We start from the raw sequence: 16,457 nt of genomic DNA on the forward strand, positions 1-16,457 counted from the left end.
GTATTATGATGTTTCATGTTTTGTGTCGACTCCAGGAAGAGTAGCATCTGCTTTTGCAACAGCTAATGGAGATCCTAATAAAATACCCCCAAAAATGATGAAACATGATCATAACATTTTTGTTTCTCTAAGAAGATCAGGCATCAGAGCTGTTTCGGTCCAAGCACTCTACATGTCTTGTTCAGCTTTTCTCAGTGTCAGCTCTGAGCCAGGACTGACACTGGAGATGTGCTTAATTCACAGGCTGGCTGCTTCAGGGATGTCTGCAGAGCCAGTGTCTCCTTCTCAAACTGCTTAGCCCCTGCAGAAGACGCTGCAGAGGAAGACAGCTCTAGCCCAGACCAGAGCCTCCTGAGGTGGGCCTCTCCTCTCCCAGCCTGGTCGTGGCTGCCCTACAGGCCTCTCCCAGCCTGGTCGTGGCTGCCCTACAGGCCTCTCCCAGCCTGGTCGTGGCTGCCCTACAGGCCTCTCCCAGCCTGGTCGTGGCTGCCCTACAGGCCTCTCCCAGCCTGGTCGTGGCTGCCCTACAGGCCTCTCCCAGCCTGGTCGTGGCTGCCCTACAGGCCTCTCCCAGCCTGGTCGTGGCTGCCCTACTACTGGTTGCAGTGTGAAAGGAAGCCTGATACGGGGAGGGGAGGCGAGGTCAGGCCACACAGGTGTCATTTTTGCAGCCCTGACTGAATGCCTGGACTGGACTGGCCTGGCAATGCTGTGCTGCCTGTGGCTGCCTTGCTAAGCTCTTCCAGTCCAAGATGAGGCCCAGGACACTGGTTACACAGCAGAGAGGAGGGGCTTTATCCCAACACTCGCAGGTAAAGACCTTACTGTGAAATGCTTACTTACAAGGCCTTAACTAACAATGCAGTTAAAAAAAAAGAAGAGTAACAATAAAATAACAATAACAAGGCTATATACAGGGGCCACCGGTACCAGGTCAATAGGTGGAGGTACAGGTTAGTCAATGCAAATAGTCTGGGTGGACATTTGATTTACTGTTCAGCAGTCTTATGGCTTGGAGGTAGACACTGTTAAAAAGCCTTTTGGACCTAGACTTGGCGCTCAGGTACCGCATGCCGTGTGTTAGCAGAGAGAACAGCCTATAACTAGGGTGGCTGTAGTCTTTGGCCATTTTTAGGGCCTTGGATGGCAGAAAGCTTAGTCCCAGGTAGGAAAGACTTGAACGGAGCTCATCCCGTTCATTCTCCAATGATTGCACGTTGGCCAATAGGACGGATGGTAGAGGAGGGTTATTCACTGGCCAACGAATTCTCACAAGGCACCCGGACCTGTATCAGCGTCTCTTCTTCATGGGAATTATGGGAGTTTGGGCCTGGTCAGGTATCAGCAGTAAATCCTTCGCGTCTGACTCATTAAAGAAAAAATCTTTGTCTTGCTCGAGGTGAGTAATCGCTGTGCTGATATCCAGAAGCTCTTTTCTGTCGTAAGAGACTGTGGCAGAAACATTATGTAAAAAATAAGTTATAAACAACACGCAAAAAAACACACAAAATAGCAATTGGTTAGGAGCCTGTAAAACAGGAGCCAACTCCTCCAGCGACATAGTAAAAACCAGCAGGGGTTTCTACTCAGTGAACTCAAGCACAGCACTACAACATGAGAAGCAGGAGGAGCACAAATCCACCACTTACTTCAATAGCAAAGTAAAAGCCATTACCGAGCAGCCATTAACTAATCTCATTATCTGTGGCCATCTTCGGAAAGAATCCCTGCTGGTGGATGACAGGGGATTAAAGTACTGATACCGTCTGGCCACTTTACTGTGACTCACATAGACAGGTTTGACTGGTGCCATGCAGGACAGTAGTGACATCCTCTCCAACACATCACAATGTGAAAGCTGAAAACACCTGTAATCTATCAAATGCTATTGAAATGTATTGAAATAGGGAACCTGGTGGTGCTACTCACCCAGTCCTTCTCTGACACACCCACATTGTGTAGGGAACCTGGTGGTACTATTCACACAGTCCTTCTCTGACATGACCAGTCCTTCTCTGACACGCCCACATTGTGTAGGGAACCTGGTGGTGCTAATCACCCAGTCCTTCTCTGACATGACCACATTGTGTAGGGAACCTGGTGGTACTACTCACCCCGTCCGTCTCTGACACATCCACATTGCCATTAGCATCGTCATCCATCTGCTTGTGGATACTGCGGATGGCCTCGAAGCTGAGGATGGTATTTTCATCGTGGCACCGAGGCTCATCGATGCGACAGAGTTCTGAGAGAGAAAAGACAAGTTCAACTTGAGTCAACAGTTGTACAGGGCCAGCAATTGTACAGGGATCCCAACAATACCTGAACTTGGGCGGTAAATCATATATATTGTATACCGGTAGAAATTTCCAACAGTTTGGGGCGCCCTAAAGCTACGCCACTGCTTGTAACTATAAGTTACACTATCAAAGATGTGCCAAATAAATTATTTCCAACTCAGGGCTCCAACTATGCATTTGGTTTGCTAACTCACTAGCTAAGTGGCTAGCTAAGTGGCTGGCTAAGTGGCTGGCTAAGTGGCTGGCTAAGTGGCTGGCTAAGCGGCTAGCTTGCAAGATCAAGCTTCTTAGAGCAGATACAATCTCCTACTGGATCAAGATCCCTGCTGCCAAAATTTGTTTTGTGTGTCAAAAGAATAATGTATATATATTTTTTTGTTTGGAAAGAAATAGCAGCCTTTGTGTGCACTGCCAGTAATACCGTATACCCCAGTATGGTACAGGACCGTTTGAAGGTATCTGGATACAACACAGTAGGTCTAGTGTAGGGTTGTCCACAACAACAAAAAACTTGGTTGACCAAGAGCCGTCTGTTCTTTCGACCAATCAATTGGTCTACATTTTTAAACTTGCATTTTCCCAAATATAGACACACCCTATGTTTGAATAAAATCAACTACATGTAGGCTACTGAGCTTGTCTGATGCACTGCGATTCAAAATGAAGACACACAAATTACTAAAGAGGGAGACAGATGAATATAGCCTACCCAGAATAAAACAAAAAATAAATATGTTCTCCTCCTACCCGCTGCTGCCTTTGCAGATTCTGCCATTAGGCTGCTGAAGGCCACAACAGCAGTCGGCAACCTTTTCCATTTGGAGTGCCAAGCTTCCGTATGATTTCTACTAATCTATGTGCCAGTTTTATATGTACATTTCTGTGGAACAGTTTCATTTCATGTATAATAAAGTCTTCATATCTCAAAATCAATGTCATGTGGTTCATCAAAATTATATCTCAATGAAAATGATACAAATATATAAAAGTCTTTTATTGCCATCTACGTAAAAATAGCCTACTTAAAGCCAACAAATAAAAACATTGCAGCCTGCAGGTAGAGAATATCCTGATAAAAATAAATATCCTATAAATCACATTGGCTATGCATGGCTTGTCTGAAAGAAACTTGAAACACTGTATCAACTATTAACTTGGTATGTCCCAAAGCTAGTGCTAGCAAACTTGCAACATTGCATAAAATATTCTGTGCGCTCAGTTTCCCCTGCCACAGACACAGTTGTAGACTATTTGCGCAAGGGATAAGAAGTAATTAGGTAGGCCTATTTTAGGACTTTTACACCAGATCAGAGCATGACATTTTTTCCTCCTCTCATGCGGAGTGGTAATCGATAGAGAGACGCAAAAACATGTATAAAGTAGGCTACATTGAGGAACTACTGTCATTCTCTATGGATGTAAAAACACACTTTATTTACTTGCTGTTTGATGGGAATAAATGTTTTCTTTGAAAAGCTCCTTTGCGATGGTTAAGACAATAAGAAATAGTATCAAATGGGCACATTTATAGGCCTATATTTGCAGGTAGGCCAGGTAGCCTAGGCCTACTTCTATGCATAATCAGGTGCATGTCCTTACTCAAGATTGACATGAGAGCTGCAAAACAAAAGACAATGAATAATTTGACAACTCGTAAATGGAATGAAATAAAACAACTTTTTTCTAACAAGTGTAGCCTAAGTTGTGCTCTCTGCAAACAACGTGTCCACTCCTACAATGACAACAGTAAGACTATAATAATAATAAATCAAATAAATTAACAGAAATTACCATAACAAACAAACATTGTAGATGAGAAATGGGAAATAACAGTAATTGTACTACTGGTGATACTGGTGTGCCATCCCCGCAGCCTCCACAATGGATTAGTCCACTCAGACAGGCCTCCGCAATGGGTTAGTCCACTCACAGGCCTCCACAATGGGTTAGTCCACTCAGACAAGTGTGAATCAGACAGGTGTGAATCAGACAGGTGTCTTGTGTGCCATAAATCATTTTTGTATATTTGCCACTGCTCCCCCATAAAATCTTGGTGAACCAACAGCCTATTGACCAAACAAACAATCGACCAGTTAACTAAATGGGGTCAGCCCTAGTCTAGTGACAATCAGCATGTAACACACTTCAGCTTTTATGGGTAGGCTAACAACAGCCAAAATGATGTCCACCTTGAAACCAAAGCAAGCCATTTGTTCAAATCCACATTGTGGCCTAGGAACTTTGCTGCTCACCGCAGAAAACCACAGGGGTGTTGAATGTAGCAGAGCATTAACTAAACCTAGCAAGAGGCCATTTATAACCAGGCTGTGTTGTGGGGGGGTAGCTGCTTTCTTTTCAACAGTGTAACCTTAGTGTTGCCAACACATTGTTGTCAACACTCAGAATGACAAGGGTGCTGATGTTATGTCATCAATCCCAGTGCAACACGTGTGTAGGGAAGTAGAGTGGTGGTGAGGGAGAAGTCAAAGACCAGAGGGAACTACGGGTTCAAAACATCCAAATCCTTACTAGCCTAATGTTATTTTCCTTTACTTAGTATGGAATAAAGCCTACTACTAGTAGTACATTTAATGAAGTGCCTTTTAATATATACCACATGGACATTTCTATAAATACGTTCTTTTAATATGAATTTAAAAAATAAAAAATCTGCATTGTGACATGTCCCTCGTCATATTTTTCCAACTTTCCTGGGAAGAAGATCGAACCCAAACACTTCTTCAGGTTTTCACCATCATTGTAAAGCCCTAGTTATGTTGTTGCTTTGATTGTCCTTTCTGAAGATGATTATTTATTTAATATGATTAATGATTCATTTAATCCTGTTCATCATTCTTAAGGTCAACCCTGTTACGTCAACTGAACTCTCATTTTATTTAATATAGTAAAACTATATTCCTTTATTTAAAACATTTTTTTTTAAGAAACATTGAAATATAATAGTCAAATCATAGTATTTACTCTTCTTTTCTGGTGTTTAGTGATGGAAAACTAAGCATAACACCCTGTTACTAATAGATGAGCTAGAAATGTTTTAACAATGTAAAAAAATGTGAAGCTTGCATTGAATTGCCCTTCCCTGTTGTACAAAGCTTCCCTTCTCCATATCACAAGGGCTAATTAAGATGAAAACTTCAACCCTGTTACGGTCAAATACGGTCAACCGTTACTTTAATGGCACGTTATTGGCATGTACCATAGGCTTGTTGTTACCCCCTTGAGATGATAAAAGATTAGAGGTCGACCGATTATGATTTTTCAATGCCGATACCGATTATTGGAGGACAAAAAAAGCCACAACCGATTAAAATCGGCCAATTTTTTATTTATTTGTAATAATGACAATTACAACAATACTGAATGAACACTTTTATTTTAACTTAATACACAAATAAAATAAATGTAGCCTCAAATAATGAAACATGTTCAATTTGGTTTAAATAATGCAAAAACAAAGTGTTTGAGAAGAAAGTAAAAGTGCAATATGTGCCATGTAAAAAAAAAAGAAGCTAGTTTAAGTTTCTTGCTCAGAACATGAGAACATATGAAAGCTGGTGGTTCCTTTTAACATGAGTCTTCAATATTCCCAGGTAAGAAGTTTTAGGTTGTAGTTATTATAGGAATTATAGGACTATTTATCTCTATACCATTTGTATTTCATATACCTTTGACTATTGGATGTTCTTATAGGCACTTTAGTATTACCAGTGTAACAGTATAGCTTTCGTCCCTCTCCTCGCCCCTACCTGTGCTCGAACCAGGAACACATCGACAAGTCACCCTCGAAGCATTGTTACCCATCGCTCCACAAAAGCCACGGCCCTTGCAGAGCAAGGGGAACAACTACTTCAAGGACTCAGAGCGAGTGATGTCACCGATTGAAATGCTATTAGTGCGCACCCTGCTAACTAGCTAGCCATTTCACATCGGTTACACCAGCCTGATCTCAGAAGTTGATAGGCTTGAAGTCATAAACAGTTCAATGCTTGAAGCACAGCTAAGAGCTGCTGTCAAACACACGAAAGTGCTGTTTGAAATATTGCTTATGAGCCTGCTGCTGCCTACCACCGCTCAGTTAGGGCAGTCTATCAAATATCAAATCAGACTTAACATAATAACACACAGAAATACGAGCCACAGGTCATTAATATGGTCAAATCCAGAAACTATCATTTAAAAAAAAAAGGTTAGTTTCAGTGAAATACGGAACCGTTCCATATTTTATCTAACAGGTGGCATCCATAAATCTAAATATTCCTGTTACATTGCACAACCTTCAATGTTATGTCATAATTACGTAAAATTCTGGCAAATTAGTTCGCAACGAGCCAGGCAGCCCAAACTGTTGCATATACCCTGACTCTGCGTGCAATGAACGCAAGAGAAGTGACACAATTTCCCTAGTTAAAAGAAATTAATGTTAGCAGGCAATATTAACTAAATATGAGGTTTAAAAATATATACTTGTGTATTGACTTTAAGAAAGGCGTTGATGTTTATGGTTAGGTACACATTGGTGCAACGACAGTGCTTTTTTCATGAATGCACTTGTTAAATCACCCGTTTGGCGAAGTAGGCTGTGATTCAATGATAAATTAACAGGTACGGCATCAATTATATGCAAAGCAGGACAAGCTAGATAAACTAGTAATATCATTAACCATGTGAAGTTAACTAGTGATTATATTAAGATTGATTGTTTTTTATAAGATACGTTTAATGCCAGCTAGCACCTTACCTTGGCTCCTTGCTGCGCTCACATAACAGGTCGGCCACGATCGGTGTCCAAAAATGCCGATTACCGATTGTTATGAAAACTTGAAATCAGCCGTTCCAATGAATCGGTCGACCTCTATTAAACATCTTTATAAAGTGTGCTCTTTATGACAGACCTTTATATCTTTTTATTTTACCAAGTTACGCTACCCAAAATGTACTCTATTCGTGGAACGACCCGCCTGTCTTAGCATACATTATTACACGTCAGCATAATAGCACGTACATAGAGGTCTATACTTAGTGAACACACTTCTTACTTTCACCTCAAGAATTCCAGCTATGCAGCCATTCCAATTCAGTTGTTTGGAAAAAAATAGTTGTATGAATGGTGTCACATGCCGGGAGTACCTCTGGCTGTAGTCATAGTCAGGAAACCATCTGGCTAGGCTGTATATTATGCTGTGTGTCTGCCTGGCCTGCAGTCTTCCCCTCTCTCCTGGGGGATTAGAAACCCTCTGCTGCAGCAGATCACAGACAAGGCCTTGCGTCAACTCAGAGGAAAACATAGTTTGGTCTGAGCTGCAGTCTGCAGACATTCTGGGCTGTGTGCAGGAGGGTAACCAAGGCTGCCTCTAAGCCACAGAGATCTGCAGTGTAGCCAAGTGTCATTTCAGAAAGCTTCAATGTTCAAAGTTAAATATACAATCTCAGGTCAAAAGAATGGAGTCTTCATAATGAAACAGCAGGGTAAAAATACAGGCAAAATGGCTGAAAGAAGTCATAGCCAACAGTCCCTAAAAGGGGAAGAGCTGACCAGATGCATCAAAGCGAAGAGTCTGTGCAAAATATTTTTGCTTTTACGACTGTGTGGCTTATCCTGCCCAGAAACCTGACCAAAACACAAATGAAATAGACTCAATCATGGACACTCTTACTGACAGTTGTGGCTGCTTCACACAATGAATTGTTGTCTCTACCTTCTTGCCTTTGTGGTTTGTCTGTGCACAATAATGTTTGTACCATGTTTTGTGCAGCTACCATATTGTGCTGCTGCCATGTTGTTGTCATGTGGTGTTGCTACCATGCTGTGTTGTCGTCTTAGGACTATCTTTACGTAGTGTTGTGGTGTCTCGTCGTGATGTGTGTTTTGTCCTATATTTTTTATCTCAGTCCATGTCCCCGCAGGAGGCCTTTTGCCAGGCCATCATTGTAATTAAAAATAATGTAAATAGGGCAATGCCTACATTAGTGCGATGTCGCCATATTTCACACTAAGAAATGTGATATCAGGCATCTTCCTGTGTGATGATATGTATCATGAGGAAGCACACAACAGCAAGTGTCCATGTGTGTTTACCTCCTGCTTGCTCTTCCATTTGCTGCACAATGTAGCTCGTAGTATTACAACACTAGGCAAGACCTGTAACTTTCCCGATTGGCCCATGCAGAGTGCAACTTATAGCACAGCACAGGGCAGGGCAGGCAGGCAGGAGCTTCTCTGGCATGGAATCCTACTGCAGCTTTATTTATGACAAAGACTTCAAAGAAATAGGCAAATTAAGGTAGCAAGTGCTGAACAGAAAATGGCAATGAGGCCAGAAAAGTAAAGATATGGAATTGCATTATATCAAGCAGTCTAGCTGTAGGCAACAGCATAGGGACAAATGATTCAACTTCTTTGGAGCCACAAAAGTCACCATACCCTGACCTGTCAAGAGCTAGAGCAAGCTAGCCACAGAGGCTGTGGCTAGGGCTGGACGGTATACCGTATTTTATGATATACCGGTATTGATGCAGGGACCGATTCAGGTTTTTACTTTACCTTCTAGAACGACATTTGAATGTTGGTTTGTTAAATGTGATACACCATGTGTAACGTCAATTTTTATAGTTTACTTCGCTACTTGAGTCCTCTTTCTCTCCATGCCGCTTTCCACACAGACCTAGCCATGACCCATCACTCAAGGAGCGCATTTGATGTTCCTCAACCATGAAACACTTGCGTTCAGTCTGCATGGTCAATGCAGCACATGCAACAATGTTGATGACAACAACGCTGTTTTCACTTTGCGTCTTAATATAAATCCACTAGAGTTCTATAATGACACTATTAGTTTGTGTTTCTTACATCAGCAAACAGCTACTTTGTCTATTCTTATCAAGTTGCCCTAAATCTTGTGAGACGCTAATTGTTAGCTAGCTAATAAATGCACTGAGTAAGAGCAAACCTAGCTAGCTAATACAGCCTGATACCAGTGATGGTCTAAATCAGCATGTTGTTTTTGCAACAGTATCTTCTAAATCAGAGGAATATGCAAAGCAAGAATATGTTAGCTACATGAAGTAGCTAAGAGAAAACATGCAATGTAGCCAAAGCTTATAGGGTCCCCTAAAAAACACTTACCAACACTTTAGTTCCTACCCTGTCACAATAACTCCTCCCTGGCATTTTAAACAATACTGTATTCAAAGTGCCGACTATTATATTCTAATTATAGAATTAGAATAGTCATTCTATTTCCATGATTCCAACAGTTTTGCTCTAATTCGCAATATTTGGTTAAAAATAAGTCCTAGATGAACTGCCCATATCGTGCAGGCCTACGTGGCAGTGATCTCTATTGAGCAGTAGTGTAAAGTACTTAAGTAATACTTGAAAGTATTTTTACTTAAGTAGTTTTTAGGTATCTGTACTTTACTATTTTTAACAACTTTTACTTCACTATATTCCTAAAGAAAATACTGTACTTTTTAACTCCATACATTTTCCCTGACACCTAAAAGTACTCGTTACATGAATGCTTAGCTGGACAGGAAAATAGTTCAATTCACGCACTTGTCAAGATAACATCCCTGGTCATCTACTGCCTCTGATCTGGAGGACTCACTAAACACAAATGCTTTGTTTGTAAATAATGTCTGAGTGTTGGAGTATGCCCCTGGCTATCTGTAAATTAAAAAATAACAAGAAAATGGTGCCATCTGCTTTGCTTAATATAAGGAATCTGAAATTATTTATACTTTTACTTTTGATACTTAAACATTTGATACTTATTTACTCAAGTAGTACTTTACTGGGTGACTTTAACTTGAGTAAAGTTCTATTAATGTATCTTTACTTTTACTCAAGTATGACAATTGGGTACTTTTTCCACCATTGCAATTGAGTGCAGGAAATGTAGAAATTATTTTAAAAAGTGCTGAAATTTGTTTTGGTTGAAGTTGAATTGAACAGTATAAAACAATCAGAATGGAGAAAGTCTCATTGAAATCGCTACTCATAGAGCACTAGGCTCCCTCGCTACTCATAGAGCACTAGGCTCCCTCGCTACTCATAGAGCACTAGGCTCCTCACTAGGCTCCTCGCTCATAGAGCACTCACTCATAGAGCACTAGGCTCCCCGCGCTACTCATAGAGCACTAGGCTCCTCGCTACTCATAGAGCACTAGGCTCCCTCGCTACTCATAGAGCACTAGGCTCCTCGCTACTCATAGAGCACTAGGCTCCTCGCTACTCATAGAGCACTAGGCTCCTCGCTACTCATAGAGCACTAGGCTCCTCGCTACTCATAGAGCACTAGGCTCCTCGCTACTCATAGAGCACTAGGCTCCTCGCTCTCCCTCGCTACTCATAGAGCACTAGGCTCCTCGCTACTCATAGAGCACTAGGCTCCTCGCTACTCATAGAGCACTAGGCTCCTCGCTACTCATAGAGCACTAGGCTCCTCGCTACTCATAGAGCACTAGGCTCCTCGCTACTCATAGAGCACTAGGCTCCCTCGCTACTCATAGAGCACTAGGCTCCCTCGCTACTCATAGAGCACTAGGCTCACTCGCTACTCATAGAGCACTAGGCTCACTCGCTACTCATAGAGCACTAGGCTCACTCGCTACTCATAAAGCACTAGGATCACTCACTACTCAAAGTACTAGGATCACTCACTACTCATTAAGCAAATGTACAACTTTTATTATTCAAAACTAAAAATAGTCAAATACCGTCCAATTTTTTTTTTTTTATACCGTGATTGAACATTTTGGCCACATTGCCCAGCCCTAGCTGTGACAGGTGGCCAATGTGGAATCAATTCTATAATATCCAGGCATATCAACAACCACCACCATCACAGCTGACACCCTGTGAGGATGATGGCACTTCCTCACCTAAAGACTCATACATTCCCCATTGTGTGTGAATGTTAATTTGCTAAAGGACCCTATTTTTCAGTCATTTTTCATGTCCTTCCAGTCAAACATTTAGTCTGCTACAGTTAAGTGTGTAATTATATATGTGAGGAATGTGTGTTGAGTCAGGATTGTTTCCCCTCCAACCAAACTGAGTTGGTTGAACAGAAGGGTTTATGTGTTTGTGGGAGAGAGGCAGTGTAAGTTGCTGAAAACAAGGACAGAGGAGAGCATAAATCTTACCTTTTTGAACTTATATGATGATATGATTTTAACTGTTGTATTTATCCATTTATTCAAATAAATTCTCTATTTGAGTAAAACTGGTCCTGACTTCAAGAAGCCTTTATGTTCACGAGGAAACATACATCTTTGTCAAACCCCCCCCCCACTCTATTCGGGAACTCTAACAAGAACAAAAATATATATTTTTTACAGTGTAAGTAGGCTACAACAAGCTGCTAATCCATCAACTGACTTCCTGTCAGGTTTTCTGGAGCTGCTTGTTAAGACATGCTAACATTCGATGATTGTAAAGCCTTCTCTTCAGCACAAGCATACAGGCAGTAGCATGTGCCACAAAAATGTGCCACTGCACTGCAGCAGAAAGTGGGGTGGAGCATTTCTGATCAAAAACAGTATTTCCTCTGCCTTAACTAGGCTGTACAGCTGCAATGGAAGGCACCAAATCTCAAACCCCATCTATAGTGGCAGTTTGACAATAACAATGCAGCTCAAAATGAAAGCCTCCTGGCTAATATGGCTCCAGATAACTGACTGACAAATCCATTCCAGGTCAAACTGTTATTTAAAGTCAGCAACCTAAAAGCATAAATCTCGCTGGGGGCTCCAAATCAACCCACGCAAGTCAGTGTGCTGAACACTGCTAGCCTACTAGATAAAGGTTAAGCCTACAACCCAAGTTAGTGTGCTGAACACTGCTAGCCTACTAGATAAGGGTTAAGTCTACAACCCAAGTCAGTGTGCTGAACACTGCTAGCCTACTAGATAAAGGTTAAGCCTACAACCCAAGTTAGTGTGCTGAACACTGCTAGCCTACTAGATAAAAGGTTAAGCCTACAACCCAAGTTAGTGTGCTGAACACTGCTAGCCTACTAGATAAGGGTTAAGTCTACAACCCAAGTCAGTGTGCTGAACACTGCTAGCCTACTAGATAAGGGTTAAGTCTACAACCCAAGTGTGTGATGGTGGTGGTTAAAATGTTTACTTTTAGGCCGTTGTTTTGGGTATTTGAAAATACTAGTGGGTCTACATTCCAGAACTCCAGCCCAGTGCTTCTTCAGAAAAGACTGCCATTATGAAAAGAATGACGATGTTTATCACCTGCTATTCTCACTCACACACTCTTTTTCATTTGGTTTGCAAACTTTCTGGGTCTGGTGATCAGGTATTTACATACTAGACTACCTTTTCAAAAGCTTTAAGTTATGTAACACTCTCTCTGTATGTGTGCCTGTAGAAGATTGAACACGCACTTGCCCTCTGGAACATTCCACTTCACTGCCGGTGTAATTACTGTTTCCCATCCTGACTCCAGGATGCCCAACCAGGCTTACTGTAGTAGGCAGTAGTCTGTAGTAGTCAACCCTCTCCAGGCACCGAGCATCTTCATCACACAAACGCCACAAGCTAGTTAAACTGTTGCTGAGCACAGACACTAACCTATACATTATGCATGTGGCTAGCTAGGCCACATTCAATGAATGTCTCACCACCAACAGGTCCAGAAAAAAACACTAAACCGTGTAATGTTTTACCCCAAATACAATCTCTATTGCAGATGGGTCACTGTGATAGCCAAACATGTTGTATCACTCCATGACTGGGCCCCTGTCCAAGCCTTTACACAGTCTGGCCTCAATGCATGATGTCAAATCAAAGACCTTACAAGTAGAGGCACAATTACTGTAAGTGGTATAGAATAGACTTACTTACAGAAGTCAGGCCGAGAGTGGTCTTCGGAGATATTGTTATTCATTTCTAAAAGTCTCAATTGTTTCAGGAATAGGCCTACATTAGTTAAGGGCCCCTTAGACAGGAAGCATGGCACTACATGATAAATTATGAATTCCACAAGTTCAACATCAACACTGTTCAAGGGTATAAACAGTGATGATAAAATGATGGGCAGGCACTTAAGTAGCTGTCAGCTGTATAAATATGACATGACAATGCGTGATCCATACCCACCAAAAAGGGAACGCCAGAAGAGACTCGTTAGGACATTCCCACAATTGTCCATTCGCAATCAACACAGCTAACATTTCCATAAATCTAGGGGTCTGATCCAGTCGAAAACTAACAATGAATAGGCTAGGTCTAGTCTGCTATTGTAGCTGACATGAGGCTTAGGCACCTATATGATGTTCCTTACATTTTTGCTAAGTCCCAAAAATGCTCAGTGCCATGTAGTTTAGTTTAAACTAAATCTATGACAATCCTTTCACATATTCCGTTTTGTTCTGACACTGAATGCTGTGGCAAAACTAGTGAAGATGAGTGAAAAATGTTTTGACTGACTTGTCAATAGGTAACAAAACAAACTCACTACGAAGATGCACGACTCCCTGACTTGACAGTGTGCCATGACCACCCGAGGACAGAGCTTAATGGAGATTGCATACCCTAACTATTCTCAGCATGGCTACATTTAGAGCCAGCACCATTCCTAAATACAGGAATGGTAGAGGAAGTTCTAGAACACTGATAATGCAACAAATGTGTCCAGTTTTGATCACATTGTGTATGGAGTATTGTATGAATATACACATGCTGGCATATGGGCGAATGATGACATCTGTGTCATAACGTTCAGAACTTTCTGAATGATATTTACATACCTGACACACCATTATCAATATGATGGTGGTCTGAGCTGGCTTGTACCGTCCAGCTTTCCCTCAGGAGGCATAAGCATGCAATCCACAAGGTCAACGATTTGCTGAAATCCATAATGGAGGTTTGCTAGGAAGAGGATGGAGAGGAAACGTTAAGCGGGACATCACGCATTAATAGCTACAATGTTAGCTACTAGCATAGTGATTTTACTATGCAAACTTCAGATTTCAAACAATGACACTGCATGATTATTACAATCTAAAAGGACTTAAGCATCAAATGAGATCACATCAGAGCTTTACAAGCCAAATATCATCAGACATAGTATAGGAAGTCACATAGGGCTCAGTCAGATAATACAGGCTCTCACAAAAATCAGTGGTTGGCTAATGCTAAACCATAACAATACTAGCAAACAATTTCACCATCAATAAAATAATTATATTACATTACACGCCTATATTAGCTGCACATGGATAAAAGCAATCATAGCTAACGTTACCAGTCAGTAGCTAAAATACATGTCTGGCTAACCAACGTTATAAAAAAATTTAAAAAAGTGACAGCTGGGAGCTTGACAGCCCGGCCTGAATAGCTATCATATTCAAGTAAGTCGTTTCATGATTTTCTAGGTAGCCATTAAATGTATAGTAGCTAGTTAGTTACCTTTCAATACTTTTGCATTGGATGCTTTTCTTATTACAACTATTGTGGGTTACCGTAGACTCAAAGGCACGCTATCAATCGTAGGTCCATACTCCAAAAAGAAACCCATTTGTATTCCATGGATAAAGAGCGAAGTTAGCTGGCTAGCTAGCTAGTTGGCTGTCATATCTGTATGACAGATGACTTTCCGCTCTGTTTAGCCAGCTGACGTTAGGTAGGTAGCTAGCTGGCCAGCCAGCAATGCGCAGACAATCCAATGCAACGGCCGAGGTGGTCGACTAACAGATACTCGGAGGTCGACAAAAACAGACACTTGGATAAAGCCAGCTAGCTAACGTTATGGTCAGGGCCGCTTCTTCGGGTAGCTCACCACCGCAACAGAACAGCAGCCTTCAGACCACTGTCAGCAGCGAGGAAGATGGCTAAACCGAAAAAATCATCGCACACGAACTAGCTACAGTGATAGAACGCGAGCAACTTAGCAACCCCGTCCTTTTACGTCAATTTACTGGATAAAATACACTCAAGTAAGAAAAAAGTATTTATGATTGATTCAAACACAGAGCGGTCGTAATGCACTAGCTACATGTCCGCTACAGCCGGTTTCCCCCACACACAAAAAAAATGTTCTTCAGACTGGGTTGCTTCACCCATGTGAATCCAGCAATATTAACGAATCACTTCCTGTTCAGTTTTTTTTAATCATCCTTCAAAATAATTGTACAGCCCTGTAAACGGTGTAAGTGAATTACTGAATAAAAAATATATCCGGATATCTAATTATGTTACAGTTATTATATATTTAAGCAATAAGGCCCGTCGTTCCTAAGAACAGCCCTAAACCGAAGTATATTGGCCAGATATCACAAACCCCCGAGGTGCCTTATTTGTATTATGAACTGGGTACCAACCTAATTTTTGCAGTAAAAATACATGATTTGTCATACCCGTAGTATATGGTCTGAAATACCACGGCTGTCAGCCAATCAGTATTCAGGGTATGACAAAACATTTATTTGTACTGCTCTATTTACGTTAGTAACCAGTTTATTAAAGCAATAATTCACCTCGGGGGTTTGTGATATATGGTCAGTATACCACCGCTAAGGGTTGTATCCAGGCACTACACGTTGCGTCGTAGGTAATAACAACAGCCCTTAGCCTTTGAACACTGCTCAAAAAAATTAAGGGAACACTAAAATAACACATCCTAGATCTGAATGAATGAAATATTCTTATCAAATACTTTTTTCTTTACATAGTTGAATGTGCTGACAACAAAATCACACAAAAATGATCAATGGAAATCAAATTTATCAACCCATGGAGGTCTGAATTTGGAGTCACACTCAAAATTAAAGTGGAAAACCCCACTACAGGCTGATCCAACTTTGATGTAATGTCCTTAAAACAAGCCAAAATGATGCTCAGTAGTGTGTGTCCTCCACATGCCTGTATGACCTCCCTACAACGCCTGGGCATGCTCCTGATGAGGTGACGGATGGTCTCCTGAGGGATCTCCTCCCAGACCTGGACTAAAGCATCCGCCAACTCCTGGACAGTCTGTGGTGCAACGTGCCGTTGGTGGACGGAGCGAGACATGATGTCCCAGATGTGCTCAATTGGATTCAGGTCTGGGGAACGGGCGGGCTAGTCCATAGCATCAATGCCTTCCTCTTGCAGGAACTGCTGACACACTCCAGCCAC

At 41.6% G+C, this 16,457-nt stretch overlaps 1 protein-coding gene across 1 annotated transcript in view; it reads right to left on the reverse strand.

Moving 5' to 3' along the window:
• Positions 1 to 15,409, reverse strand: part of LOC112267280 (stromal interaction molecule 1-like) — a 57,279-nt gene extending 41,870 nt beyond the window's left edge. Inside the window, exons 1-3 of the mRNA XM_042297601.1 lie at positions 14,751 to 15,409; positions 14,087 to 14,210; positions 2,115 to 2,245 (exon numbers count right to left, since the gene is read on the reverse strand). Coding sequence (XP_042153535.1) covers positions 2,115 to 2,245; positions 14,087 to 14,198 — 243 coding nt within the window. The 5' untranslated portion in view covers positions 14,199 to 14,210; positions 14,751 to 15,409. The remainder of the gene's footprint in view (positions 1 to 2,114; positions 2,246 to 14,086; positions 14,211 to 14,750) is intronic.
• Positions 15,410 to 16,457: the final 1,048 nt, after the last annotated feature.

The sequence above is a fragment of the Oncorhynchus tshawytscha genome, linkage group LG14 (assembly GCF_018296145.1).
Source record: "Oncorhynchus tshawytscha isolate Ot180627B linkage group LG14, Otsh_v2.0, whole genome shotgun sequence".
Taxonomy (NCBI): domain Eukaryota; kingdom Metazoa; phylum Chordata; class Actinopteri; order Salmoniformes; family Salmonidae; genus Oncorhynchus; species Oncorhynchus tshawytscha.